Source organism: Panthera onca, chromosome A1 (assembly GCF_046562875.1).
Source record: "Panthera onca isolate mPanOnc1 chromosome A1, mPanOnc1 haplotype 2, whole genome shotgun sequence".
Lineage (NCBI taxonomy): Eukaryota > Metazoa > Chordata > Mammalia > Carnivora > Felidae > Panthera > Panthera onca.
In genome coordinates this window covers 94590703-94618177 of record NC_138339.1, presented here as the reverse complement: position 1 = coordinate 94618177, position 27475 = coordinate 94590703, and the positions used below count along the sequence as shown (strand labels likewise).

Sequence of the window (27475 nt, the reverse complement as noted above, 5' to 3'; positions counted from 1 at the left end):
GAATAGTTTTTTTTTTAATGTATTGTTGGAATTTGTTAGCTAATATTTTGTTAAAGATTTTTGCATCTATGTTCATCAGAGATATTGTCCTGTGGTTCTCAGTGCCTTTATCTGGTTTTGGTATCAGGGTAATGCTGGCCTCATAGAGTAAGATTTGAAGCTTTTCTTCCTCTTCTATTTTTTTGGAATAGTTTGAGAAGAATAGGTTTTAACTCTTCTTTAAATGTTTGGTAGAATTCCTACGAAGCCATCTGGTCCTGGACTTTTGCTTGTTGCAAGTTTTTTGATTACTGATTTAATTTCATTGCTGGTAATCAGTCCATTCAAGTTTTCTATTTCTTCCTGATTCAGTTTTGGAAAGTTATATGCTTCTAGGAATTTCTAGGTTGTCCAATTTGTTGCCGTATAATTTTTCGTAATTTCTTATAATCGTTTGTATTTCTGTGGTGTTGGTTGTTATCTCTCCTCTTTAATTTCTGATTTTGTTTGAGATGTCTCTCTCTTTTTTTTTCTTTGATGAGCCTGTCTATCAATTTTGTTTATTTTGTTGATCTTTTCAAAGAACCAGCTCCTGGTTTCATTGTATTGTTTTTTTTTAATTTTTATTCTATTTCATTTATTTATGCTCCAATTTTTATTTTTTCCTTCCTCCTGCTAGTTTTGGTGTTTTTTTTTTCCTTTTTCTATCTCCTTTAAGTGTAAGGTTAGATTGTTTACTTGAGATTTTTCTTGCTTCTTGAGTTAGGCCTGTATTGCTATAAACTTCCCTCTTAGAACAGCTTTTGTGTTCTAAGATGTAGGAGCTGGATGATTTTGTGTTTTGATGTATGAGCCTGGGTGGCTCAGTCAGTTGAGTGTCTGACTCTTGATATCGGCTTAGGTCATGATCTCACAGTTGTGGGATCAAGCCCCTTGTCAGGCTCTGTGCTGAATGTGAAGCCTGCTTGGGATTCTCTCTCTGCCCCTCTTCTGCTCATGTGCGCTCCCTCTCACTCTCTTTCTCTCAAAATAAATAAATAAATTTAAAAAATAGAAAAGAACAACTTTTGCAGACTGCCTGGATGGCTCACTCACTTAAGCATCTGACTCTGATTTCACCTCAGGTCATGATCTCATGGTTCATGAGATCAAGTCCACATCAGACTCTGCACTGACAGTGTGGAGCCTGCTTGCATTCTTTCTCTTCCTCTCTCCCCTCCCTCTCAGAATAAATAAATAAACTTTAAAAACTATGTTTAGGGCACCTGGGTGACTCAATTAGTTAAGCATCTGACTTTGGCTTAGGTCATGATCTCACGGCTCGTGGGTTCGAGCCCCACCTTGGGCTCTGTGCTGACAGCTCAGAGCCTGGATTCTGATTCAGATTCTATGTCTCCCTCTCTCTATGCCCCTCCCCCACTCATGCTCTGCCTCTCTCTCTCTCAAAAATAAACATTAAAAAATATGTTAAAAAAATAAAAAGAACAGATTTTGCTGCATCCCAAAGATTTTGGACCATTGTGTTTTCATTTTCATTTGTCTCTCTGTATTTTTTTACTTCCTCTTTGATTTCTTGGTTGCCCCTTTCCTGTTTAGTGCCATGTTATTCAACCACTATGTATTTGGTTCTTTCTACATGTTTTTCTTGTGGTTCATTTCTAATTTCATCGCTTTGTGATCAGAGAAGATGCAGAGTATGACTTCAGCCTTTTTGAATTTGTTGAGACTTATTTTGTGGCCTACTATGTGATCTTTGCTGGAGAATATTCCATGTGCACTTGAAAAGAGTGCGTATTCTGCTTTTTTAGGATAGAATGTTCTGAATATATCTGTTAGATCCATCTGGTCCTATGTGTCATTCAGAGCTGCTGTTTATTGATTTTCTATTTGGATGATCTATCTATTGATATAGTGGGGTGTCACCCGCTCTTATTGTATTACTATCAATCACTTCCTTTATGTTTGTTATTAGCTGATTTATGTATTTTGGTGTTTCCATGTTAGCATAAATATTTACAATTGTTATATCTTGCTGGATTTTTTCCTTTTGATTATATAGTGTCATTCTTTGTCTCTTGTTACAGTCTTTGTTTTAAAGTCTGTTTTGTCTGATATAAAAATTGCTACCCTGGCTTTCTTTTTCACTTCTATTTCACTGATAAATGCCTTTCCATCCCTTCCCTTTTCATCTACATGTGTCTTTAGGTCTGAAATGAGTCCCTTGTAGGCAGCATATAGATGGATCTTGCCTTTTTATCCATTCTGTCACCCTATGTCTTTTTACTGGGGTGTTTAGTTCATTTACACTCCCAAGTAATTATTGACAAGTATGTACTTATTGCCATTTTATTACTTGTTTTATAGTTGTTTTTGTAGTTCTTATCTCTTACTTTCTTATCGTTCTGTCTCCTCTCATAGTTTGCTGGCTTTCTTTAGTTATATACTTGGATTCCTTTCTCTTTATTTTTTGCATGTGTATTACTGGTTTTCGATTTGTGGTTACCATTAGGTTTATATATAGCATCCTATGCATCTAGCAGTCTATATTAAGTTAATGGTCATGTAAGTTTGAACCCATTCTTTACTCTTCTCCCCTCCTCCATGTTTTAGATATGTGGTGTCATATTTTACATCCTTTTGTGAATCTTTTGTCTGATTTTTAATAGATATACTAAATTTTACTCTGTGTGCATCCTACTTTTCTTACTTCTGCTAATGGTTTTTTCTTTTCACTCCAAGAGTCCCCTTTAACATTTCTTGAAGGGCTGGTTTAGTGGTCATGAACTTCCTTAACGTTTGCTTCTCTAGGAAACTCATTATCTCTCCTTCTATTTTGAATGATAGACTTGCTGAATAGAGTATTCTTGGCTGTAGGTTTTTCCAGTCAGCCCTTTGAGTATTATCATGCCACTTCCCCTTATTTTCTGCTGAGAAATCAGATGATAGCCTTATGGGGTTTCCCTTATATGTAACTATTTACTTTCTTCTTGCTGCCTTAAAATTCCCTCTTTATCCCTACTGTTTGCCATTTTAATTACTATGTTTCTTGGTGTGGACATCCTTGGGTTGATTTTATTGGGGGCTTATGTGCCTCCTGGATCTGGATTTCTGTTTCCTGGATTTGACACGTTTTCAGCTGTTATTTCTTCAAATAAATTTTCTGCCCCCTTTTCTCTCTCTCTTCTCCTGGGATTCCTATAATGCAAATGTTATTATGTTTGATATTGTCTCTGAGTTCCCTATGTCTATTATAATTTTTTATTATTCTTTTTCCTCTCCAGTTCAGCTTGATTGGTTTCCATTATTCTGCCTTCCATGTTGCTGATCTGATCTTCTGTTTCCTCTATTCTACCATTAATTCCCTCTACTGTATTTTTAATTTCAGTTATTCAGTTCTTCATCTATGATTGGTTCTTTTTTATGTTCTGTTTCTTTGTTGAAGGTCTCACTGAGGTCCTCCACTCTCTCAAGTCCAGTGAGTTTCTTTATGACCATTACTTTGAATTCTCTATGAGGTATATTATTTGTCTCCATTTCATTTACCTCTCTTGCTGTGATTTTTCCTATTCTTTCATTTGGGACATATTCCTTTGTCTCCTCATTTTGTTAAACTCTATGTGTCTGTGTCTCTGTGTTAGGAAAGAGAGCCACATCTCTGCTCTTGAAAGTTGTGGTCTTATGAAAAAGAGGTCCTATAGTGCCCTGCAACACAATGTCCCATGTTCACCAGAACCTGCACTTGAGGGGTGTCTCCTATGTGTGTTTCATGCACCCTTCTATTGTGGCTGAGCCACATTTGCCTTCAGTCCAACTGACTTCAATGGCTCTCTTTGCCTGTTTTGGGCAGAATAGTCTCTTGTGTTGTTACTGAGCCAATCTGGGGCCATTTTCGGCTTGAGTTGAGTTGAGTTGAGTCAAATAGGCATTTGCCAGAGCTACAGTAGCACTGAACTGGGGTGTGCCTCCCCTGTGTTGTCCCCTGAGAAGCTTTTGATGGTGAGCATGGCCTACAGTCAGTCCAGATGTCTTCCCCTAGCCCCCCTGCTGGGGCCATAGTTGGACTGGTGGGTGTGGTTATATTCCCCTCTTCCTAGGGCAGGAGTCACTTGAGAGCAGTGCTGGCCCTTGTTGGGGCTGCTTGTACATTGCCAGGTTTGTGGCACCACTTTGGATGGGCTCTGGCCAAGAGTGTACTGGGGTGGGGGTGGGGAGGGGCAGGTCTGTAGAACACAGGGGCAGGGCATGTGGTGTTAACAAGATTTGCACTTGGGAATGCAAGCTGATGCAGCCACTCTGGAAAGCAGTATGGAGGTTCCTCAAAAAATTAAAAATAGAACTACCCTATGACCCAGCAATTGCACTACTAGGCATTTATCCAAGGGATACAGGTGTGCTGTTTCAAAGGGACACATGCACCCCCATGTTTATAGCAGCACTATCAACAATAGCCAAAGTATGGAAAGAGCCCGAATGTCCCTCGATGGATGAATGAATAAAGAAAATGTGGTATATATATACAATGGAGTATTACTCGGCAATGAAAAAGAATGAAATCTTGCCATTTGCAACTACGTGGATGGAACTGGAGGGTTTTATGCTAAGTGAAATTAGTCAGAGAAAGACAAAAATCATATGACTTCACTCATATGAGGACTTTAAGAGACAAAACAGATGAACATAAGGGAAGGGAAACAAAAATAATATGAAAACAGGGAGGGGGACAAAACAGAAGAGACTCACAAATTTGCAGAACAAACCGAGGGTTATGGGAGGGGTTGTGGGGGGGAGGATGGGCTAAATGGATAAGGTGAACTAAGGAATCTACTCCTGAAATCATTCTCGCACTATATGCTAACTAATTTGGATGTAAATTTAAAACAATAAAAAATAAAATTAAAAAAAAATCAATATGGAAAAAAAAAAGATTTGTGCTGGTCTGCTCTGTGAGGAGACCTAGTAATGAGGGAGCATGTCCACAGGAGAACACAGGCAGCAGGGCCTACTTTTAGCAACTTAGGTGTAGGGAGTGTTGGTGTTGCATTGGTTCCCACAGGTGTCCATGTGTCTAGGCTGTGGGGCAGTGGAGGGAATGGCATCCATCAGCTCCTTTGTCCCTGGAGAAGTCTCCCAAGGATCTCTGCCCCTCCAGCATGGGCTTTGAGATGAGTAAAGAAATTTCCCTTCTGTTTACCCCAGGCATTTTTCAAACTGCTACTTCTATGCTTTGTGTCTGAGGGGCTGCTTGTTGTGCTGTCTCTTTAAGGGCATGGACTCTGTTTCCTGCTGCCTTCCAGCTCTCCCAGAGTTGAGCCCACTGATTTTTAAAGTTCCAGGTGTTAAGCCCCACTGGCTGTAAGAACTCATGAAATTATGCCCTTCTGGCTTTCAAAGCCAAATGTCATGCATATTTGTCTTCCCCATGCAGGTTCCCCATGGCAGGGGTGGCTGGTGTGAGTGTTTTGTTTCTTTCCCCTCTCCACACCCACAGTATCCCTCCCTCCATGGACAGTCCATGGGTTTGTTTAACTTCTGACTGAGTCTCTGCCCTTCCTATCTTCTTTGATGTTGCCTCTTCTGTACATTTAGCTGTGGAGAGCATGTTCTGCAAGTCTTTGGGTTGTTTTCTAGGCTATTTAGACTCTTGTGGGTGTTATCTAGTTGTATCTGTGGGATGAGGTCAGCTTCGGGTCCTCCTACTCCACCATCTTCCACAGTAGTCATTGCGTTCACTGTATTTTCAAAGGCCTCTTGGGTAATACTGGTTGTATTGTCAAGAAACTCTGACATAAAGTATTCTATCTTAATTTGTGTTTTTTTTAAATTGCTGTATTTTAGTTTTCAAACTGGTTCAACTTATTATTTCCAGTGAGCCTGTGTTACCTCTCAGTCTGCAGGCTGTTTCTTTCCTTCTTGCCTCTGCAGTAATCTTGAAAATCATTTTGGTTACTTGGTGGCTTCACTTCCCCACTGACTCCTCAAATGCCTTCATTCTGCTTCGGCAGAAGTTACCATCACCCTGTTCACTGGCAGTATGTTCTTTCGCATTCCTGTGCCAGCACAGAAGCTGGTGACAGCAGCAGTGGGAGGGCTGCAGGTTACACAGCAATAAACAGGAGCACCTTGCATTCCTTGGGACCAGGCACTCAGGTAGCGTGTTTTAGTGGGAAGAACCTGGGTTTTAGAATTGGATCATCTGGCCAAAAGTTCTGTCTCTACTTTTACTATCTGTGATCTTAGGTGGCTCTTGGGCTTTCCTCATCTGTAAGGCTGCTGGACCTTTTCCTCATCTGTAAAGGCAAGGGATGTGTTTTCTGGAATTGTGAGAACAGATATAATATACAAACATTCTCATAAGTTTTATTGTAAGTTCAGGATGTAATCATTCCTCTATGAATCTCGACAGCACACATTTTTAAAAATCCGTAAAAACAATTCAGCTGACTGTTTTAGTTACTAATTTCCTTGAAAAATGAAAACAAATGTAAGATATTGATTTTGCCATTCTTCATGTATTTTTTATCACAGACAGTAATAAACCTGCTGAGCTTCTCTTCCCCAGTCTAGAAAAAATATGGGTTTTTTTTCATTGTAATAGTTAATTGCACTCAGAGAAAATCTCAGGTTAATGTGAGTAAGGAGAAGAACTTAAAAACAGAAAGATAAGAACACACTTAAGAATAGGTAAAAGACAAAAAACAGAAACCACTATGCAGCGTTTGTTCATTGTCTCATGCATGTCTTGCCAATAGAACCTTTGAGAAACTGCCCTTTCACACTCCTGGCTATGTACTTTGAGTGGGAGCTTACATCCCTGCCATACACACACACACACACACACACACACACACACACCTGCACATCTCCCAGTCATCCCAGCCCTCTATCCTTCATCACCACAGTGATGAGTTCGAGGAAGGCATAGATCCACTTTGGGCCAGTGAAATACAAGGATTTGTTTGGGGCTTCTGGGATAGAAATTTCTCTCTCTCTTCAGTGAAAGTTACTAAAAAGCACGCCCTCTCATTCCCTGGATGGTGTGATAGGAGGTTGTAAGACTGGCAGGACCTTACCCATGTTTGCTACTTGCAAATGAAAAGGGAATGTAAGGCACTGAAGAGAAATAGACAGGGGCCAGGCTGACATCATGTGTCCCTGAACTAAATGAATCTAGAACTATCTCCAGATACAAACAATAATTACTTTTTTAATCTAGGCGACTTCAGTTTAGGTGTTCTGTCCCTTTTGCAAACAAAAGATTGCTAACTAATATTCCATTAAAATGGAAGCAACTGAACATACAAATAGATTACTACGCCATCTGTCCTACTCTATACAGACTAAAGTTTAATTTCTGTAATCATAGCTATTTTTCTAGATAATCTCTCAAGAATGAAACTGTCAGTTCATAGACTCAGTGAACACTGTTAGCATGATGTTCAGCGTAGTGTATGTGCAAATCCCCTACTTGTCTGCATTTACCTCTTTTTTTCACTATACTAGCTAAGTGATTTTGAGCAAGTAACTAATCCTCTTCATGTCTAGGAAAATATTTTACATTTGGTTCAGTGTGCCATGGGGAGACATTAGAAGTACTTGTGCTGGAACAGTAACAAGTGAAAGTGATATTTCAGCTGATTTTTGAAGAGAAAGGCAACTTGCTTATTTGCAGGGTTTCAATTTAGATATTTTGGTGTTTTACTTGTTCTGAGGCTGTCTTCCCCATTTACAGAACAAACTCCTTGAGATCAGGGACCACATCTCTTGTTCACTGAGCACCTGCCCGATATCTGGAACACAGTAGGTGCTCTGTAGCTATTGATTAATTGATTTAGAGATGGAGGAAGAATAGAAAGAATGAAAGAAGGAGGAATGTCTAGGAGATAGTAACTATTACACATGTGTAAAGAATCCAGATTTAGGATTGTGGCAGAAGAGTGGAGTTATAGGGATAAATTTGACAGATGCTGTTGAAAAGTTAACAGTATTTGTTGACAGAATGGGAAAAGCAAAGGAGAGACAGAGAAGAGTGAGGTTTCCCACCTGAGAAGCTGAACCCGTGGTGATCTCATTAACTCAACGGGAAAGTTAACATGGGGAGGAGCTTGAGAGCAAGAAACATACATTTAATTCTTGGATGTATTTCTTATGAGGGTAGAATGTGTGATTACTGTGGGAATATTTCATAAGGAGCTTGAAATGAGGGATTTGGGGGACATGTTGGACCTGGACATGTCAGGTTGGAGTACACAGAAAAACCATGAAATAGAGTTATGTCCATGAGGGAGTGAGAACTGAATGGAGTCAGCTGGAGAACAGACCGAGAACTGAGAATGAGATAGTGGTAGACAAACTGGAGAACTGGGCATGGAGTGGGGAGAGTATTTCATGACAGAAGCAAAAGGGGGACAGGAAGAGAAGAAATATCCTCTGCTTGTTCCTTCAGACATGGTTCAGATAAAGAATATAGTCATCCAGGATTTCTAGACAATTCCTGCAGATAGTTTAAACATAGTCTAATAATCAGATTGTCTAGATCAGTCACTTTCAGACTTTTTTACTGCAACCTATTCTAAGAAATACATTTTGCGTTTTGACTCAGGACACACACACACACACACACACGCACGCACGCACACAACTGATACAAAAGTTTCCCTCAAGAATACTCATTCTCACTGTGCACAATCTCTTCAGTTAGTTTTCATCTGTTTCACTTTTTTTAATGCTAGTAACAGCCCACCAAACTGATTTCACTCCCCATTAATAAGTCATGACCAGAAGTTTAAAAAGCAGTAGTCTATATAATGGTCACCTAGGAAAGAAACAATGAATTTGGGGAAAGAACACATTTTGAGAACATTTTACTTCTAATTAGATAAAGGTTTTTGTTTACTATCCATTATAATATGAAACATATATTTCTATAATGGGGCCATTCTGTCAGCACTCCTCAAAATTTAAAAGAAAGAACAGGAATGTGCTTACTTTGCTAGCGTCTTCTGTTATAGTTTTAAGTGTTGGTTTACCACCTTGCAAGAAAAACTTAAAAGTCTAAACTTTGGATCTAATGAGTTGCAGTTAAAAGCACTCTGGGTTTGGAAACGGACAGACCTGGGCTCAAATTCTGATTCTGCTGCTTAATAACTATGACCTTTGCCAAGTTTCCCAACTTCTTGTATGTTCTGTTTCTTTATCCCCGAATGAGGATAACATTTACCCCATTTGGTTGCTGTTGTTATTGAAGAAGCCACATTATTCATGGTACTTTACCTAGTACTTGGGGGCACGCATTAAATGGTAATTATTATTATTGTCTTTGGTTGTGAAGGTTAAATTATAGGCCACTTGTAAAGCTCCTAGTACAGTACCTGGCACAAAACAGCAATACGGTTATAATCCAAGAGCACAGAAATGTACAAACCAATTATATGACATGCTTTTTAGAATATTTGCTGCAGGGGCACCTGGGTGGCACAGATGGTTAAGCGTCCTACTCTTGATCTCGGTTCAGGTCATGATTTCACAGTTCCTGAGTTCAAGCCCCGCATTGGGCTCTGCACTGATGGTGCGGAGCCTGCTTGGGATTCTGTCTCTCCTTCTTTCTGACCCACTCCCGCTTGTGCGCTCGCTTTGTCTCTCTCTCTCTCTCAAGATAAATAAATAAACTTAAAAAGTATTGAAAAGAATGATATTTGCTGGGTAAGGCAAAGCACATCGATAACATTGATGTTATTGGGGAGATTGAGTCCCATTTGTTTAAAGTGAAAAAAGATGCATCACTGATACACTTTTCTTAATTCCCTCACTAATGTAACCATTAAAGTGATGAGAGTGCATTTATTCAACAAGTCTAAATATATTAAGACCTACAATGTCAGGTCCTGGAGATAAAAACCCAACAAGAAACAGTTCCTAGATATATGATGAAGTAACCAATAGTGTTTACTTTTTCTCCCAGGCAGCCCTCCACCGTAGACCACTGATAGCAATATTATTTCTGTGCCTTTTGGCTCTTTCTGATTCTACTCTGGCTTGCTTTACTAATTCAGAAGGATGGCTTAAAGATGCTTCGTTGGAATTAATAAGAGCTCTGTGGTCCAGTTCTTGGTGATCTACTTTTGATGCCAAAATACTTCACCATGCTCAAGAATTCTTTTTCTTTTATAGTGTGTCCTCAGTAGCCTCAGGGTAGTTCTAACTGGCCTAGCTCATCATCAACCTATGTGTAATCTCACCATTATTTTACTTGCCTCTTACAAAGTAGGCAGTGAAGTTGGCTGAGTATCATATCATTTGAAGAATAAAATGAAACTGTCCTTTTTTCCCCTATTTTCAATGTCCTTGCCTCCCTCCCCACTACTTTATTGTATGTTCTGCTTGTGATGGATATCGAATATGTGATCATCACAGTAATATGGTGAAAGCGTGCCCTTAGTTCAGATATATAGCACTTGCAGACACTTTCAGTTTCCATAGGGAGTGATGCAATTTTTATTAAGAAAAATAACTTCTGAGTGCCGGTGTGCAAAGCTGAAGGGCCTACAAAGATGCTGGAGATGAAATCCCTTCACCAAGGAGTATATAGTTTAATAAGAGAGATGTCACATCTACCAGTTGCTATACAGGATGGCATGACTCATGAGACATCTGGGGGAAGGACCATAAAGTTGAATCTCATTCTGTATAGTGATTCTGCATAGTGATTTGGCTTTTATCACTTTTCCAGATGACTTTTGTTGCCCAAATTAGCCATTCTGACCAGTGCTTACAATTGAAAAAGAATATGCAAAAATTGGAAAGACAGCAATCTTGGGGTGATACTATTCTAGATATGTGTATTGGTAAAAGAAACTCTCCTGGTATGCATGGTTTCATTGTGCTATCACTCTTGACAATTGAAAGATGTGTGAAGCCCTGCAAAGATATGCTATTTCCTATTGCAAAAAATGCACAAGAACTCCTCGGGGGTAGATCTTTGATTCTAGGACAGAATGGCTTCCACATGGATGTTACCACCACTTAGTTGTGTATGTAGTTCATACTTAAATTCAGAAATATATTGCCCAAGCAGCTCCCGATTTATATGGTGGCTTGTGATAAGGAGAAAATCTGAAGAGTTGTGGAAGATTGTTGTTCCGATCACATAGCTTCCAAGTCTGTGAAGATGGGGAGACAAGCATATCTGATGACATGAGAACACATTAGAGCCCAGTTAAGGCATTAATTTCAGTTAATGAATAAACAGCAGTCCTTTTATAAAACTTGATCTATCAGGATTTGCTACAGGTATGCCCCTCAGAAAGATGGTTCATGTATCTGGTTTAGGGAATTTCTAAGTTGTTGCTGGCTTAAATAGAAGTAAGAGAGTATTTCTCTAAAAAATCAATGACCTCGAGCAGTGAAAAAAGTTCTTCAGGAAGGAAGGAAGTTGATGTTCATCAAATCCTTACCGCTTTCACATACACTTACAACTAGCTTTCTGTTATAAGTATTTTGTGAGGAACCACAATGAGATACCGCCTCACACCCATTAGAATGGCTAAAATTAACAACTCAGGATACAACAGGTGTTGGCGAGGATGTGGAGAAAGGGGAGCCCTTTTGCACTGCTGGTGGGAATGCAAACTGGTGCAGCCACTCTGGAAAACAGTATGGAGGTTCCTCAAAAAATTAAAAATAGAACTACCCTATGAACCAGCAATTGCACTGTTAGCAACTTAACCAGAGGATACAAAATGCTGATTTGAAGGGGCACATGTACCCCGATGTTTATAGCAGTGCTATCAACAGTAGCCAAATTATAGAAAGAGCCCAAGGGTGCCTGGGTGGCTCAGTAGGTTAAGCTTCTGACTCTTGGTTTTGGCTCAGGTCACGATCTTGTGTTTTCATGAGTTTGAGCCCTGCCCTGGGCTCTGTGCTGACCGTGTGAAGGCCTGATTGGGATTCTCTCTCTCTGCCCCTCCCCTGCTCATGCTGTTTCTGTATCTCTCAAAATAAATACAAAAAATACAGAATAATATTAAATAAATACAATAAATACAAAAAATAAATTAAAAAAAAGAAAGAGCCCAAATGTCCATCAACTGATGAATGGAGTAAGAAGATGTGGTACATATATATACAATGGAATACTACTCAGTATGAAAATGAATGAAATTTTCCCATTTGCAACAATGTGGATGGAAGTGGAGGGTATTATGCTAAGCAAAATAAGTCATAGAAAGACAGATACCATTTGATTTCACTCATGTGGAATTTCAGAAACTAAACAGATGAACATATGGGAAGGGAAGGAAAAATAAGATAAAAACAGAAAGAGAGGCAAACCATAAGAGATTCTTAAAAATTAGAGAACAAACTGAGGGTTGCTGCAGGTAGAGGGGTGAGGAGGGTGGGGAAAATGGGTGATGGGCATTAAGGAGGGCACTTTTCAGGATGAGCAATGGGTGTCATATGTAAGAAATAAATCACTGGGTTTACTCCTAAAGCCAAGGCTACACTGTGTGTTAAGTAACTTGAATATAATTTTTTAAAAAAAGATTAAAAAAATAAGTGTTTTGTGAGGGACATTGGATCAAGGGGATGGATGGATGAAGCCAGCTATAGGTGAGAACATAATTATAATAAATATTATTTTGTTGAGTGCCCTGTTTTACAAGAAGTATTTAATTTTTTTAAATTAGAGAGAGAGTACATGAGTGGGGAAGAGAGGGGGAGAGAGAGAGAGAATTGAGAGAGAATCTTAAGCAGGTTCCACACTCAATGCAGAGCCTAATGCAGGGCTTGATCCCACAACCCTGAGGTCATGACCTGAGCTGAAACCAAGAGTCCGTCGCTCAAAAAATGTGAGCCATGCTGGTGTCACAATTATTTAATTTTTTAAGTTTATTTTTATTTATTTTGAGAGAGAGCACGGGAGGGGCAGAAGGAGAGAGAGACTGAGACTCCTAAGCAAGCTCTGCACTGTCAGTGCGGAGCCTGACACGGGGTTCCATCCCACAGCTGTGAGATCATGACTTGAGCCAAAACCAGGAGTTGGATGCTTAACCATTTGAGCCACCCAGGTGCCCCAAATTATTTAATTTTTAAAACGACTCTATGTGGTTTCTTCTGCTCATTTTATAAGTTAGGAAACTGAGCCACAAACAGGTTGAGTAATTTGCCCCGGACTTTACTTCTTGTCCATCCTGGACCATATTAGGGATGGCCTGCCCTGTGAAGGCTGTAGTAGAATGTGTGTCTTTGGAGCCTTCCCTCCCTCACTGGTTCTCAGAATTCCTGCAGCACCTGGAAGGGTGGTCCTGCCTGCAGCTGGTCCTTCCATCCTAGTCATCTTTACTACTAGCTGTGGATTGTTCCAGCTGCACCGACTGAATACGCGTTGTTGAAGATTGCTTACAGGAGTACCTGGTTGCTTTCCAAGAGACTGTTGAGTACTGCAAGTGGCAGCAGGTAATGAGCTCTGAGCAGCGGAGACAATGAGAACGTACCTAGCTGTGATCTCCATAGAAAAGATAAATAACATGGTTATTAGAAGGAGTTACGAAGAACATACAAGCAGTATAATCAAATCCTAACCTAACTGATGATAGAGGTTGAGATTTGAATTTATGGAAATATTGGAAATATGATAAAGAAAATCCCTTAAGTGGCCTTTTAATGTATGACACTAAATAACTTGGAGAGCAGAAGAATGTTCCTTGCCTTTCTTGTCTATCTTCAACATAGACTACCCTGTCCACCCACACCTGACACAGACGCAAAGAGACCAGTAGGGATAGAAGTTTTTTCCAAAATACATTAAGGTAGTAGCAACTCTGTTAAAATGGCTTGTCTTTGGGCGCCTGGGTGGCTCAGTCAGTTAAGCGTCCGACTTCGGCTCAGGTCATGATCTCGCGGTCCGTGAGTTCGAGCCCCGCGTCGGGCTCTGTGCTGACAGCTCAGAGCCTGGAGCCTGTTTCAGATTCTGTGTGTCCCTCTCTCTCTGACCCTACCCCGTTCATGCTCTGTCTCTCTCTGTCTCAAAAATAAATAAACGTTAAAAAAAAAAATTAAAAAAAAAATGGCTTGTCTTTCTTAACATTTCACCTTGATTTTTATCTTTGTGTCCCGCCCTTGCTCTTATCTTTCACCCATTCTTTTCAGATCTCACTGATTGACCATCCTTATACCTATATATGCAGGTGAGGGACTCTGCCTCATCACCCTTTTTCAGTGTTCAAAGAACTTTTGACTTTCATCCTCCAGCATGATAGTGCCTTATGATTTCCCAGCTCTCACTCTAGTTGAATTCTCTGTTTTAGTTACTTAGAGCCTTCTCATCAACTTTCCTCATTCCCCATACCATTTCCTATCCTTTTCATCTGACTTTTCTTTACAAATAACAAATATATCCTCAGCAGTTGCTTCAAAGTTATCTTTGTCTTAGAGTTCCATCATTTTTCATTATTTCTGGTGTGGTTTTCATTGTATTTATCCTGCTTTGGGATTCATTGCAATTCCTGAACCTGAGGATTCATGTCTTCCAACAAGTCTGAAAAATTCTTTTCCTGTATTATCCTTCTGATTTTTTGCTGGAACTTCTAATTCTTTCCTCCATGTCTTTTAACAACTCTTTTCTGTTTTCTCTCTTTAACTCTTTGTACTGCATTTGAATAATTTTCTGAGACCTGTTTTTAAATCTTTTTCCAGTTTATTCTTTGCTTATTTAGTGGGGTCTGTCTAATCAGTGTTTTTCTATCCTTTGAGTTTTCAATTTAACTCATCTATTTTTCAACAATAATTAAAAGAATAATTCTATTAACTTGAAGTTTTATGTGGTTCTTGTAAAGTCTGACTTAAAAATTTTTTTTTTCTGACTTTAAAATTTTTTATTCTTTTATCATGTTTTCAGTTCCTACTTTTGTTTTTTTTTAATATTTATTTATTTTTGAGAGAGAGAGAGAGAGGGAAAGAGAGAGACTGAGCAGGGGAGGGGCAGAGAGAGAGGGAGACACAGAATCTGAAGCAGGCTCCAGGCTCTGAACTGTCCACACAGAGCCCGACACGGGGCTCAAACTCATGAACTATGAGATCATGACCTGAGCCGAAGTCAGTCGCTCAAATGACTGAGCCACCCAGGTGCCCCTCAGTTCTTACTTGTGTATCTTTAGTCTTTGTAAACACTTTAATTTTAGGATGTTTAAACTGGATCTGTGTAATAGTTCTGGTACCTGGAATTCTTGGTAGTGGTGGACGGGTAGGGTGGGAGTTCCTCATCCATGTGTCTACTGATCCTTGTTCATGGTAGATGGTTTGAGTGTTTTGTAATTTTGGACTGTGAGTTTCTCTTCAGGGATTTGGTTAGTGGTGATCCATTACAGGCTGAGCTTGAGTTTCTGTCCCTCCAGAAAAGTTGTGTGTATACTTTTGTCAAGGGTCCCAGGATTAGCACTAGCCTGGGCCACTTTTTAATTTCTCATTTAGAGGGACAGACCACCCAATGGTGGCTGAATCTGAGCTTCATATCTCCGTGAAGTGGGCCTGTGGCTATCAGTTCTCAGGGAGGCTTTTTTTTCCCACACCCCCACTGAGATCCAGGCTGAGGCAGGTAAGTTTCCTAACTGTCTCCTTGTGCACTTGGAGCACTTTTCCCCATAGTCCACTCATTCACAGAGGGGCTGGTCTTTGGGGAGTTCCAGCTTCATGTGGGGTCTCAGTTCCCATTCTCTCACCCATACTTCATGAAGGCCCTGAGGCTTCTCCTGAACCACATGGGATTTACAGTCCAAATCCTGTGTTACCAAGATTGGTAAACTGCTTTCGTCTTAGGGAAGCTAGCATCAGTTCAGAGGCTTGGTTCTTGATCTTGGCTTTTTAGATCTCTGTGTGTTTGACTCTAGAAAATTCCTTATTAATAACTCAGCTATGCATTTTAAAAGATATTTGTTATATTTTACCCAGAATTTATAATCTTTTAATAGCAAACAATTTTTTTAAATATATCTTTTCTCCCAAGAGCACATCATCATCATCATCCTCTGACAGTGTCTGCTGTAGAGTTGAAAATGCCTGTCTACATCCAAAGAGCAGTATCAAAAAGGGGCCTCTGCCCTTGAGAAGTTCATAGATTTTTTTAGTCTAACTCATTTGTAAGCTCTGAGGACTATTCATTTAGTTTTTCACTCACTATTCTTTATATGCAAATCATATTCAATAAATACTGAGTAAGTCCTCACTTTCCAGGCTTTCATTCATTTATTCAGCAAATACACATTGTGTACAGCATGGCTATGTGACAGATATGTGCTCATCATGCTCAGCAAAAATACATCCAATCCCTGACTTCATGGAAGACACCAGTATTGATCAGATAAGCTCATAAATAAATGTAAAATTGCAACTGTAACAAGTGCCAGAAAGTCAACGTGCTTGATGCTGTGGGATGTGTAATGTTGATTTGTTCAGCTCAGGCCAGGACAGGCTTAATTGGGGAAGTGAAATAAACAAGAGTAGCTTTCACTGAGTACAAAGGAGAGCAATAATTGTGACAGATCCAGAGCAGTATGTGCAAAGCACCGTGAAGATGAAGGACTAAAAGAAGGGTGGTGAGAAAGAAGGGGAAAAGTGAGAAAATATGGTTCCAGAAAAGGCTGAGAGGGAGCTAGGAGTCAAATCACGGAAAACCTGGTGGGCTATGTTAACTTTTTCTACTTATCATAGGAGCCATGGAAATGCTTTAAACAGGGGTGACCCATCTAATTTGGCCTTTGAAAAGATCTTTCTGACTTTAGACAAGAGAACAGATTTGAGGAAGCAAGCATGACAAAGGAGATCAGTTGTCAGTAGACCATTGTCAGTAGACCATTGTCAGTAGACCAGATTGAGAGTTGCTTGGTGCTGAACTTCAATTTTGACTTTGTAGGAAAGAAAATGTGGAAAGATTTGAGATTTACTTAGCAGGTAAAATTACCAGGAAGAAGCAAAGAGATGGGCCAGGAATGATTACAAAGTTTCTGGTGTATACATCTGGATGGCTGTTGATGTTGCTTTAATGGAATAGGGAACACTAGATAAGGACAAGGTTTGTTGGAAAGGCCATGGCTTTTTCTTTTATACCTATTGGGTCTGAGGTTTTTGAAACATCTAAGGGAAAAGTATCAAGAAGCAGCTGGATAAATTGATCCAGAGATGAGAGAAGAGATCTGGGGATATAAATACATGAGTGATTTGCTTATTGGTGTTCATCAGGTGAGCCTTCCAACGGAGAGATGATGGATATCCCTTGGATATAGAGACGTGTAGGTTACTGGCAACCTTAACAGGAGCTGTTTTGGTGGTCATATGGGGTGAGAGGCTTGGAGGGGGATGTAGAGAATGTAGAAGAGGAGGAAATGGAATGAGTAAGTTAGACAACTTTCAAGAAGTTTGCCAGTGAAGTTTTATAAGGCTTTCATCCATTTTTAAAGGAAACATGTCAGTTAATTATGATTGGAAGGCAAAATCTTTTAAAACGTAGAGTCAGTAGGAAAAAATGTAAATGATTTCTTGATAGTGAGAAGGTGGCCAAGACAGGGACATAGGCTGGCACAAAGGGGAACCAAAGACATTCAACCAACATTGGATTGTAGTAACAGCTGATATTTATTGACCTTCCACTATTGTTTCAGGTGCCATTCTAAATGTTTAACATGTATTAACTAACTTAATCTCCAGAACAACTCTGTGGTGTGGGTACACTTATTAGCCCATGCAGGACATGAGGAAACAGGTCACCAGAGAGGTGCTGTAACTTACCAGGGTAACACAACAGGGATTTGAACTCCCAGTCTGGCTGTGAAGTTCATGTTCTTAACCTCTATGCTGTCGTGCTTCTCAATACATGGGTGCATAATAAGCTATTTGTATCATCTATGAGCTAAGGTGTGGGCTAATTCATCTACAAATACTGAAAACGTTATTGGTTATATAATGACTTTTGGGCAAAAGTATAAGTTAATGTTTTCTTAAATGCTTTGTTAAAATTTCCTTGGCTTTATATTCTAGACCAAGGCAGGCATAAGTGGAAATGTCATTAGATCAGCATTAGTTTTAATCAGTGGCCTTTAATAAGTGTGTGCACATTATTCATTTAATTGCACCTGTAAAGATGTGGTAGCCTCATAACTGCAGTTATAATAGGTAAGTAAGTGGAATCCATAACAGTCTGAAGCTGCTTGTACCTGTCTGCGAAGATGTGCCATTTGTGAGTTTCCACTAACCAATGTCACCAAATAAGTGACCTTCCCCAGATTCCTGGGGATTGGCTTTAACCACATGTGTGTGTTTATTCTCCTCCTAAGGATTCAACAACACTGAGAGAACATGCGACAAAGAGTTTATTATTCGGAGAACAGCCACCAATCGAGTACTGAATGTCCTCCGTCACTGGGTCTCAAAGCACGCGCAGGTAATTTAATGGCATCATTCATTACTTTCAAGGATTTTTCTAAACCAACTTTTTAAATTGTTACATATGTAAACTGCTTTCTGAGTCTTTGGAGTTAGGGTCTGAAACGTTGGAATTAGAGCCAAAGGAAAGAAATAGGAGGATATACACACAGATCAAAGCGAACACATGCAGATTTGCCAAACGCGCACTGTCTCAGATCTGGCGTGACACAGGAGGCGAAGCAGGGCTCTACGCTTTCCTCATCTTTTCAGGCCACAGCACCCACCTGTGGGCACTCGAGCCACTGTCCTGTGCCACCCAGGGAGTGCCGTTCATGGGGCCCTCACCGTAGGCTGAGCTGTGCCGCCTGCACCCGGTACCCCTGGAGGTTAAGCATCACTCTGGTACCACATACTCTGGTATCTGGTCGGGGAGTATTTTCTCGGCCTGGTTTAGGAGATATTTTGCCCCACGACTTTGATTTTTTGGGTCCTAGTATTCTGTTTTTAAATTGCATCATCTGACAGGACACCTACTTGTTATTTGTGTGTTTTCATTACACATTTGTAGAATTGATACCCATTTCGCAATTTCACAAAATAAAGCAAGGGCCTCCTTTGCTTCATTGGCATGAAACACGCATTGTGCTTTTCTTCCCCACTGCCAAATAATGGGAGGCCTTGCTGGACACGTGCTTGGCTAGTGCCCTGCAAGGAGAATTTTGAAAAGACAAAAGGGGGCCCTGTGTGATTCAGATCGGAGCACGTTAAACATATAAAATGTGAATAAAATGCTAATGAATAAAGAAAAAGAGAAGAGAGGAGCCCCCACTTCATATATTCCCTGAGGCTGTCCTGGGTCTGCCACATAGCCCTTGGTAATGACAGACCGTGAGATAGGGTCACGAGAGAGCCAGACTCCTGGAATCCCTGTGGTGAGAGAATTCGCTAATTGGGAAAAGTGGGATTTGGGCCTCACCATCAGTTAGCCCATGACAATTCTTAAATGTTAATTGAAATAAAAATGAAGGTAGCACATTCAATATAGCATGTAAAAATTTTACTTAACACATCTTAAATAAATAAAAATGGATCCCATATCGCTCAAATTCTGAGAACTGCCCTTAGCCCATTGAAATGTTTAGTCTCTTCCTCATAATCTGAGCGAGCTATTTGTACGTCCCATTTGCCTCATTGCAGATACAGGATAATGAGGTTTCTCCTGTGTCTGACATCCATTCCATTCACTTCTCTCTGGTTTTGGACTCGGGGTCCTAACTTCTGATTCCCTGGGCTGTGGTGGCTTCAGAGATGCAGAGTAGCTTTGGTACACAAGGCTTAGCAGATGCTGCTGGGTTGTCTTCCCTGCTGTGAGTGAAAGCCCAGGTTTACCTGGGTTCAGCTCCCTCCTGTCTGCAAATCTCTCCAAAACCTCTAATCTTGCTTGCCTCTCAGTCTCACCTCCTTTCTGTCAATCCCCAGTGCCCTCTTTTTCTCCTGACCTGAAATGGAAATCCCTCACAATCCACAGAGGACTCTTAGAGTAGCTAGAAAAGAGCCACAAAGCAGTTTACAGTATGCTGGGCTTACTTTACTTTGGGTGAAGAGAACTCAGATGGGGGAGATGGGTGTATTGAATCCCTTGCTTGTAATAAAGAGATTTGGAGGAAGGTGTGATCATCTGGCTTGAGAGCTGCATTGTATTTGCATAAATACATATATGTACACACAGGCAATATTAGATTGAACAGCACCAAGTCACTGGAACGGAAAATGGATTGATGTGAAAGCAAGGGTCTCTTTATTCAGGTTGTGTCCTGGGGCCTTTATCTAATCCAAAAAGCACCCTGTTAGCTGTTGTTTGGAGAGTTCAGATACTTCACAGCCTATTATTACTTAAGATGTGCTTGTATGTGGGAAAGCATTTGTGATCAGTTCCATTTAGGGTGGGCCACACTGGGAATCCCAGCTTTGTAGACCCTCTACACTGGGGGCATATGTGGATGGTACAGATTGCTCAAGTATTCAGTCTTTTGTCCTGACATGATTATTGTATAACATGTGGACCCCGATGTGCCAGAGGAAGTTCTTCCCATCCACTCATTTCTCTTTTCTTACCTTCCCTGAATGTGTGAGTGGGTTTTAAGGATCTGCGGTTGGTTTCCAATTATCCTGCTATAACTTTAGCATGTGTACATCCTGTACCTTCCTCATTCAAGTGAGTTTTCCATCACTCTCTCTGTGTAAGCACATGATGTTGAGGATATTTCTGGAACATCTCTGCTTGTCTAATTGCTTTAGAGCTTTATTTATTTTATTTTTTATTTTTTTGGCTTCGGTGTCCAGGTTTCTCTTACTCCCTTTGCTGATTTTGGCTGACTGGTGCTCATTCAGGCTTCACAGAGGGTAGTTTGAGAAAGACAGGTGGTCCTGGAGGCCACACTGTGTGCCCACCACCTCCTCTCACCTTTGGTAGCATGATCTGAGTCAGTTGAATTCAGAGGAGGTATGGAGGATAATCTAGAGAATTGGGTCTGCTACAGAATATTAGATGTCATGTATTTGTTTCTCATTTCTCACCAAAAGTGGCTAATATTAGCAGATACTACCCTGCACTTAATTCAGGAGAAATAAAGAGTCACAGAATTATGAGTGTTGGTTCCCCAGAGAAATAAAATTGCCTTCAACTCCTTCCCTGCAATGTGTGCTAGAATGCCATTCTGGAATCTTTTAGCCTTTCCTTTCATAAGTGTTTAGTAAGGCTAGGTTGCTTCTTTTTTTATTTCCTGATTCTAAAAATTTTCCTCTGTTACACATTCTGTGCTACTTTCTCCTCATTTTGTTGTGCTTTTTCACTCACCTGCTGCCTTTCATGTTGAAAGTGAAGCCAGAAGGCCACTCTGGATTTCTCCCACATGCCTTATCTATGGGTTAGCAGAAGTAGCAGCACAGAGTCAGGGGTATGTGTATTCTTCTTCCAGCTCTGCCACCGAATCTTCTGTGGGGGCAGAATTGGTCACTCAGCCTCACTGGGTGTTAGTATCTTCTTCTTCTTCTTCTTCTTTTTTTTTTTAAGTTTTACATTGTTTATTTGAGAGAGACAGAGACAGTGTGAATGGATGAGGGGCAGAGAGAGGGAGAGAGAGAGAATCCCAAGCAGGCTCTATGCCACCAGCGCAGAGCCCAATGCAGGGCTTAAACTCAGGAAACCATGAGTCATGACCTGAGCCGAAACCAAGAGTCAGTTGCTTAACCGACTGAGGCACCCCAATATCATCTTCTGAAAATGAGGACAGCCATCCATCTCTTACCTCCCCCAAGGATCTGGTGAGGATTAAAGGTGACGTTGAATGAAGAAGCATGAAAGACATAAAGTACACTGTAGGTGGGTGTGACCAAATCCCTTCCAGTTAAGGAGATGCACATTTCATCCCCCTCCAAGGAGCTTGTAGTTCCCTGCAGATAGGACTGTCTCGTTCATCCTGGCATCTCCCTCCTCAGGGCTCTGCAGCTCTGGGCACGTGGGAGATGCCTAGGAATAGTTGTCAAATCGAGTTTGCATTTTAATGTTGCTGTTGTTCATTCTGTCCAGGAAGGTATTCTTGAATGTTTAAAATTTTCAAAGTCAGTCAAGACGGAGACTAAGGGATGGGAAATCAGAGAGAAAAACTGAGAGAAAGGAGGCACCTGGGTGGCTCAGTCAGTTGAGCATCTGGCTCTTGGTTTCTGCTTAGGTCATGATCTCACAATTTGAGTTTGAGCCCCACATCAGGCTCCATGCTGATGGTGCAGACCCTGCTTGGGATTCTCTCTTTTCCTCTCTTTCTGCTTCTTCCCTTCTCCCTGTCTCTCTCTCAAAATAAATAAATAAACTTTTTTTTTTTTTTCTTAAATTTTTTTTTCATATTTATTTATTTTTGAGACAGAGAGAGACAGAGCATGAACAGGGGAGGGTCAGAGAGAGAGGGAGACACAGAATCTGAAACAGGCTCCAGGCTCTGAGCTGTCAGCACAGAGCCCGACGCGGGGCTCGAACCCACGGACCGCGAGATCATGACCTGAGCCGAAGTCGGACGCTCAACCGACTGAGCCACCCAGGCGCCCCAATAAATAAACTTTTTTAAAAAAAAGAGAGAAAATCTGAGAGAAAGAGGTGTTTTCATTAAGCGTCCACATACTTCTCAAACAGCTCCTGCTAGGCGGCCTTAATGTGTCATTTGCACAATTCCAAGGTATCTGCAGGTTCCAGGGCTGTAGTGCTTTTAACCACATGCTTGTGTGACTGCTTTGTCTTCTGTGCACAGGAGAGGGAGGGACTTCTAGGCTGGCACTCCAGTGCCTGTCAGAGGTCTGACCTTGTATGTATAATGTATAGCAACTTTGGTTTTCCTAAACTGTCTTAGTGATCCACTGATTCTGGAAAGATACTCTGTCCAGTTGTTTGAGGAATTTTACAGACCATGGAATGACATTAATAAAGGAGCCTGCAACAACATCCATAGGTTACAACCCGCTCCATCAGACTCTGGGTACCGTCTGAGTGACAAGTGGCCAAGAATGAAACAGTCACTCATTTTCTTAACTTAAAGGGAATATTTTAAAAGTGTGAGATCAGATGAAATGACTTACTTACCTAAAAATTTCCTTCCCAAAGGAGTTTATGGAGGGAACGTAGCTACTGTCTTTCTGATTCCTCACCTCCTTTATTCATTCACTAACAAGAATTGAGACCTGGGGTGTGCTGGACACGGAGTAAATGTGAGTGTTGGAGGATCCAGACGTTACCTGAGTCAGGGGAGCTGGCCTTAAATCTCCAGTGGAGAGGTCTCCAAAAGTCCCACCAAGTCCCCCATGAGAGGAAGAGTTAGCCACTGTCCATCTGCCGTATCCAGAGGGAGACTGGGCCAGGCTCCCCCTGCCCCAGCACGTCAGTCTGCGTGCGTTTCCCTGGAGGTCAGAAGTGAAAGCGAGAAGTGGAGAGCTGGTAGTGGGAAAGTACAGGAGGCCTCCTAAATAGGCTTCCAGGCTCAGGACAGGCTAGATTAGGACAGGAAGGAAATGTCTTATTCTGGACCGAACCACAACTTTAATATATTGGACTGGACATTTTTGATTGAAGAGTTGTTCTTATAACTAAAGGTCCCTGAAGACATTGGTCCCTGCCCAAAACTACACGCAGGGTGGGGAAGGATGGTCTACAGAGCAGTTTAATATGATCAGTGACAAGCAGTACTGCTGCTTGATGATTTCATCATTGTTTACGGTACAGGAAGTGTAAGTCACCTCTGCAGAGCAGTTTCACGGAGTATATCAAAGTGACACAGCTGTTAAGTTTCAGTCCTCTTACATTCATTGTTTGAGGGGCAAAGAGAGAACATTTAGCTGATGATGAAGAACTCTTCAGCTTATATTTCAGTTTATATGCTTTGTAGCAACTTATTGAGATATTACGTTCTCCACATAAAGGGCACTAAACCTATGAGTGTGGCTCAGTGACTTTTTACCTTTGTACACACCTTGTAGCACTACCATTCTGAGCACCGAGAGCCCCCTCCCAGTCCATGCCCCTCTTCCTGGGCATTGCCAAATCTTCTGTTAGTTTTAGTATTGTTCTTCTTGATACTAGGTACTTTTTTCTGGACTAAGGGTAAAACCTTTAATCTGCCAATTACACTGATTTCCCCCAGTTTGCTCCTTTCCTTCTTATTTTCCCTTTTTTTTTTTTTTTTTTTTTTTAAGTAAGCTTCATGCCCAGCATGGAGCCCAATGCGGGGCTTGAACTCACAGCCCTGAGATCAAGACCTGAGCTGAGGTCAAGAGTTGGATGCTTAACCAACTGTGCCACCCAGGGGGCCCCTCTTTTGCTTTTAACAATGTGTATCATACTTTTTACATAGGTACTCGCTCCCCCCCCCCCCGCCCCGACCCCCCCCATAAGAGGGCTTTATATATACTTTATCATGTAAAAATACTCACATACACAGATACTATGAATCCTTTTGTTAAAATATATGTTCTGTAACACTTCCTGAACACACTTAACAAATAAATGTAGTTTGGGCTGTAAGACAAGAATTAGCAGCTCTCACTCCTCCACTTTGTAGTCACTCATAGCAGCTGAGGTGAAACTGTTATGCCTCCAAATATCCTAGGAGGAGCTGAGCCCGGGGCCGGTGTGTCCATGGAGCATGGATGCCGGAGCAGAGGGGCCTTCAGAAGCCTGCTGGAGAAGCAGGGGGGATGGTGAGGAGCATGGGCTTCAGGGTCAAAGTTATCTGGATTGAAATCCCCGCCCTACCGTTCATTAGCTATGTGGCCCAGCTAACTATTCAGCTCCTCCAGGCCTCCATTTCTCCTTCCGCGTAAGTGAGCATGGTATCACCTATTTCTTCTGGTGATTGTGAGGATCATGTGAGGTAATACCTGTTAGAGCATCTGTTATATATGCATGCTCAGAACGTTACAAATGGCTGCTTCCTGGCAGAGCCCCGGGAGGGTCTAAACCCAGGCAAAGGTTGTTACCCCTATTTGACCAGTGAAGCAATTAAGTCACAGAGAGGTTTGATCAGTGCTGCCCAGGTGACCTTCTTATAATGGTGGACACATTCTGTGTCTGTAGTGCCAACCACAGTAGTTTGGAGCCACATTAGGCTAACTGAGCCTTGAAATGCAGCCAGGGTGGCTGAAAAATTGCAGTTTTAACATTTAATTTAATTTAATTTAACTTAATATAACTTAATATAAGTAAAACACGTGATTAATGGCTATGGTATAATTGCACAGTTCTGGACCGCTCAGAAGTACAGCAGCAAGCCAGACCCAGCTCTCTAATTCCTTCCTCTCTCCTGCAGTGCCCCATTCCTCCAAAACAGGAACCTGTGGATCATCCCCACTTGGCCCCAGCAGTAGGCCTGCCAAAGAGGGGCACATCTCCATTGGGTTTACGTAGACAAAGCAAAACCTTTGTGTAACATTGGTGTTGGGGCTATAAATATCAAAGAAGGTGATGGCTCCTTCCCAGTAAGGGAATGTACCAATGAGCATACTTGCATTTGGGTTTCAAGCCTGCAGCTTCAGGTCAGTGGTCCGGTGGAAACATGCCCTGTGGACCAACTGAGGTGGGAAAGTGATTGCTGCTGGCATGGCAGGGACTTCGTGTGTTCAAAGACCTCAGGGATCAGGGTGTCCTAAAATGAGAGTTTATGTAGTTCGTCTCTTCTGTTAGTTATTCTGACAGATGACAGGGGCCCCTTTTTAAATTTTTAATTTTTTTGGCATTGCTTAGTAAGACACTAAATCTAGCATCAAATTAGAGCACTAAGTTCAGATTTACTCTTTATTCCAAATCTGAAACTGAGGTTGGGCCAAGGATGAGCATAGTGCAGACTTTCCATGTGGGCGGGAGAATGAAACGTGTAAGAAAGAGCCAGCTACTAAATAGGCAGCTCCTGTCACCCCAGCTGATAGCACTGAGCCTGCTTCCAGCCCCATCCTGCCCTCGGGCTCAGCTCCTCACTGTTGTCCATTCCTGCTCCTGCCAGTCCCATGGGGGACTTCCCCTTCCACACTTGAGGCTCAGTCTCTGCTCTTGAGCTGTGGACCTTCTTTTCCACTTACAAGGCCATCTTCAGAGGACAGATGTCTGATCTCTAAGCTCTGTGCTGGAGAAAGAACGCTTCCTGGGCTGCGCCACCCTCTGCATTACATGGGTGCTTCCTGTCCTCATGCTCCTGAAGATGCCCAGGACTTTACAAGAGCCCTTGCCTAGATCCTTACCATAGCTTGATCAGATTTCCCAATGTCCGCTCCCAGGGAAGATGTGTCGCTGGTGCTGAGCTAGGACAACACAAGCCGTTGCATTCCATAGAAATGATTTTTGAGCCAGCCTGAGGTCTGAGGCTTAGTTATGGTGCATGGTCTTTTATAGGCAACTTGAAACCATAACCCCTGACTGAGAAGACTGTTTCCTCTACGAGGGTGAATTCTGAATGACACGACTCCCAATGTTTTAACTATTTAACAAATACTGTATTGCCTACTATTGGGTCAGGCTCTCCTCTAAGCAGTTATTTTCAAATAGTAAGTCATTTACCGTTCACCTCAACCTTTTAAGGGAGGCAAGGTAGATATTGTTATTATCCCAGCTTTACAGATGGGGAAATTGAAGCCTAGGGAGATGAGATAATTTGCCTGTGATGACACAGATAGCAGGTGGCAGAGTGGGGGTGCACGACCAGGCTTCTGGCTGCCCAGCACATCCTCTAGCCCCTGATCTCACAGGCCAACTTTTGGGGTGCAGACAGCTTGAAATGCAAAACGTACATAGCCATTCCTGACTCAAAACAGTGGGAATATCATATGCTAATACTGACCATGCTTTTTCTATTTCTAAATCGTTCCTTGGAAAAGTTACTTTTGTCCCAGAGTCTATTCTGTAAAGGATTTGTATGGTTTTATGGGGCAGAGGGCTGCCTCCGTGCTGACAACCAAAACAGCACCTCTTGCGTGGAGATGGTGATTTATACGCTCCTGTGCCAGCTTCCCCATTGCTGGCCGTGGCTGAAACTAGAGCTAGTGCTATCTGTGGTTAAGGGTCAGGAGACCACAGGCTTCCCACCTAACCGTGGATTAGATGCTGCCCCCCTGCCCAGCAGCCCCAAAGTACAGTGAGGCTCCTGCGGCCTGTCTCCTGCCAGTGGGTGCTGATGGGGGTGCCTGGAATAAAAAGAGAAAATTTAGTTGCTATGTGAGAAGCTGGCAGCTATGAACTATTTCTGTTTAAACTTTTTTTTTAATCTTTATTTATTTTTGAGAGAGAGAGAGACAGAGTGTGAGTGAGAGAGGGGCAGAGAGAGAGAGGGAGACACAGAATGTGAAGCAGGCTCCAGGCTCTGATCTGTCAGCACAGAGCCTGACATGGGGCTGGAACCCACAAACTGTGAGATCATGACCTGAGCCGAAGTTGGACGCTTAACCGACTGAGCCACCCAGACACCCTGAACTATTTGTTTAAATGACAAATTCGTTGTCTCCTGCTTCAACCTTGCAAATAGCTTTATAAAGCCACTAAATGGGAAGATAATCAATG

The 27475-nt window shown here is 41.6% G+C and overlaps 1 protein-coding gene across 3 annotated transcripts in view; it reads left to right on the top strand.

Annotated features, from left to right (window-relative positions):
* RASGRF2 (Ras protein specific guanine nucleotide releasing factor 2) overlaps positions 1 to 27475 on the top strand; it is a 241934-nt gene that overhangs the window by 177225 nt on the left and 37234 nt on the right. For all 3 annotated transcript variants that reach the window (XM_060635446.3, XM_060635444.3, XM_081796559.1), the window contains exon 18: positions 18300 to 18406. In XM_060635446.3, coding sequence (XP_060491429.1) covers positions 18300 to 18406 — 107 coding nt within the window. The remainder of the gene's footprint in view (positions 1 to 18299; positions 18407 to 27475) is intronic.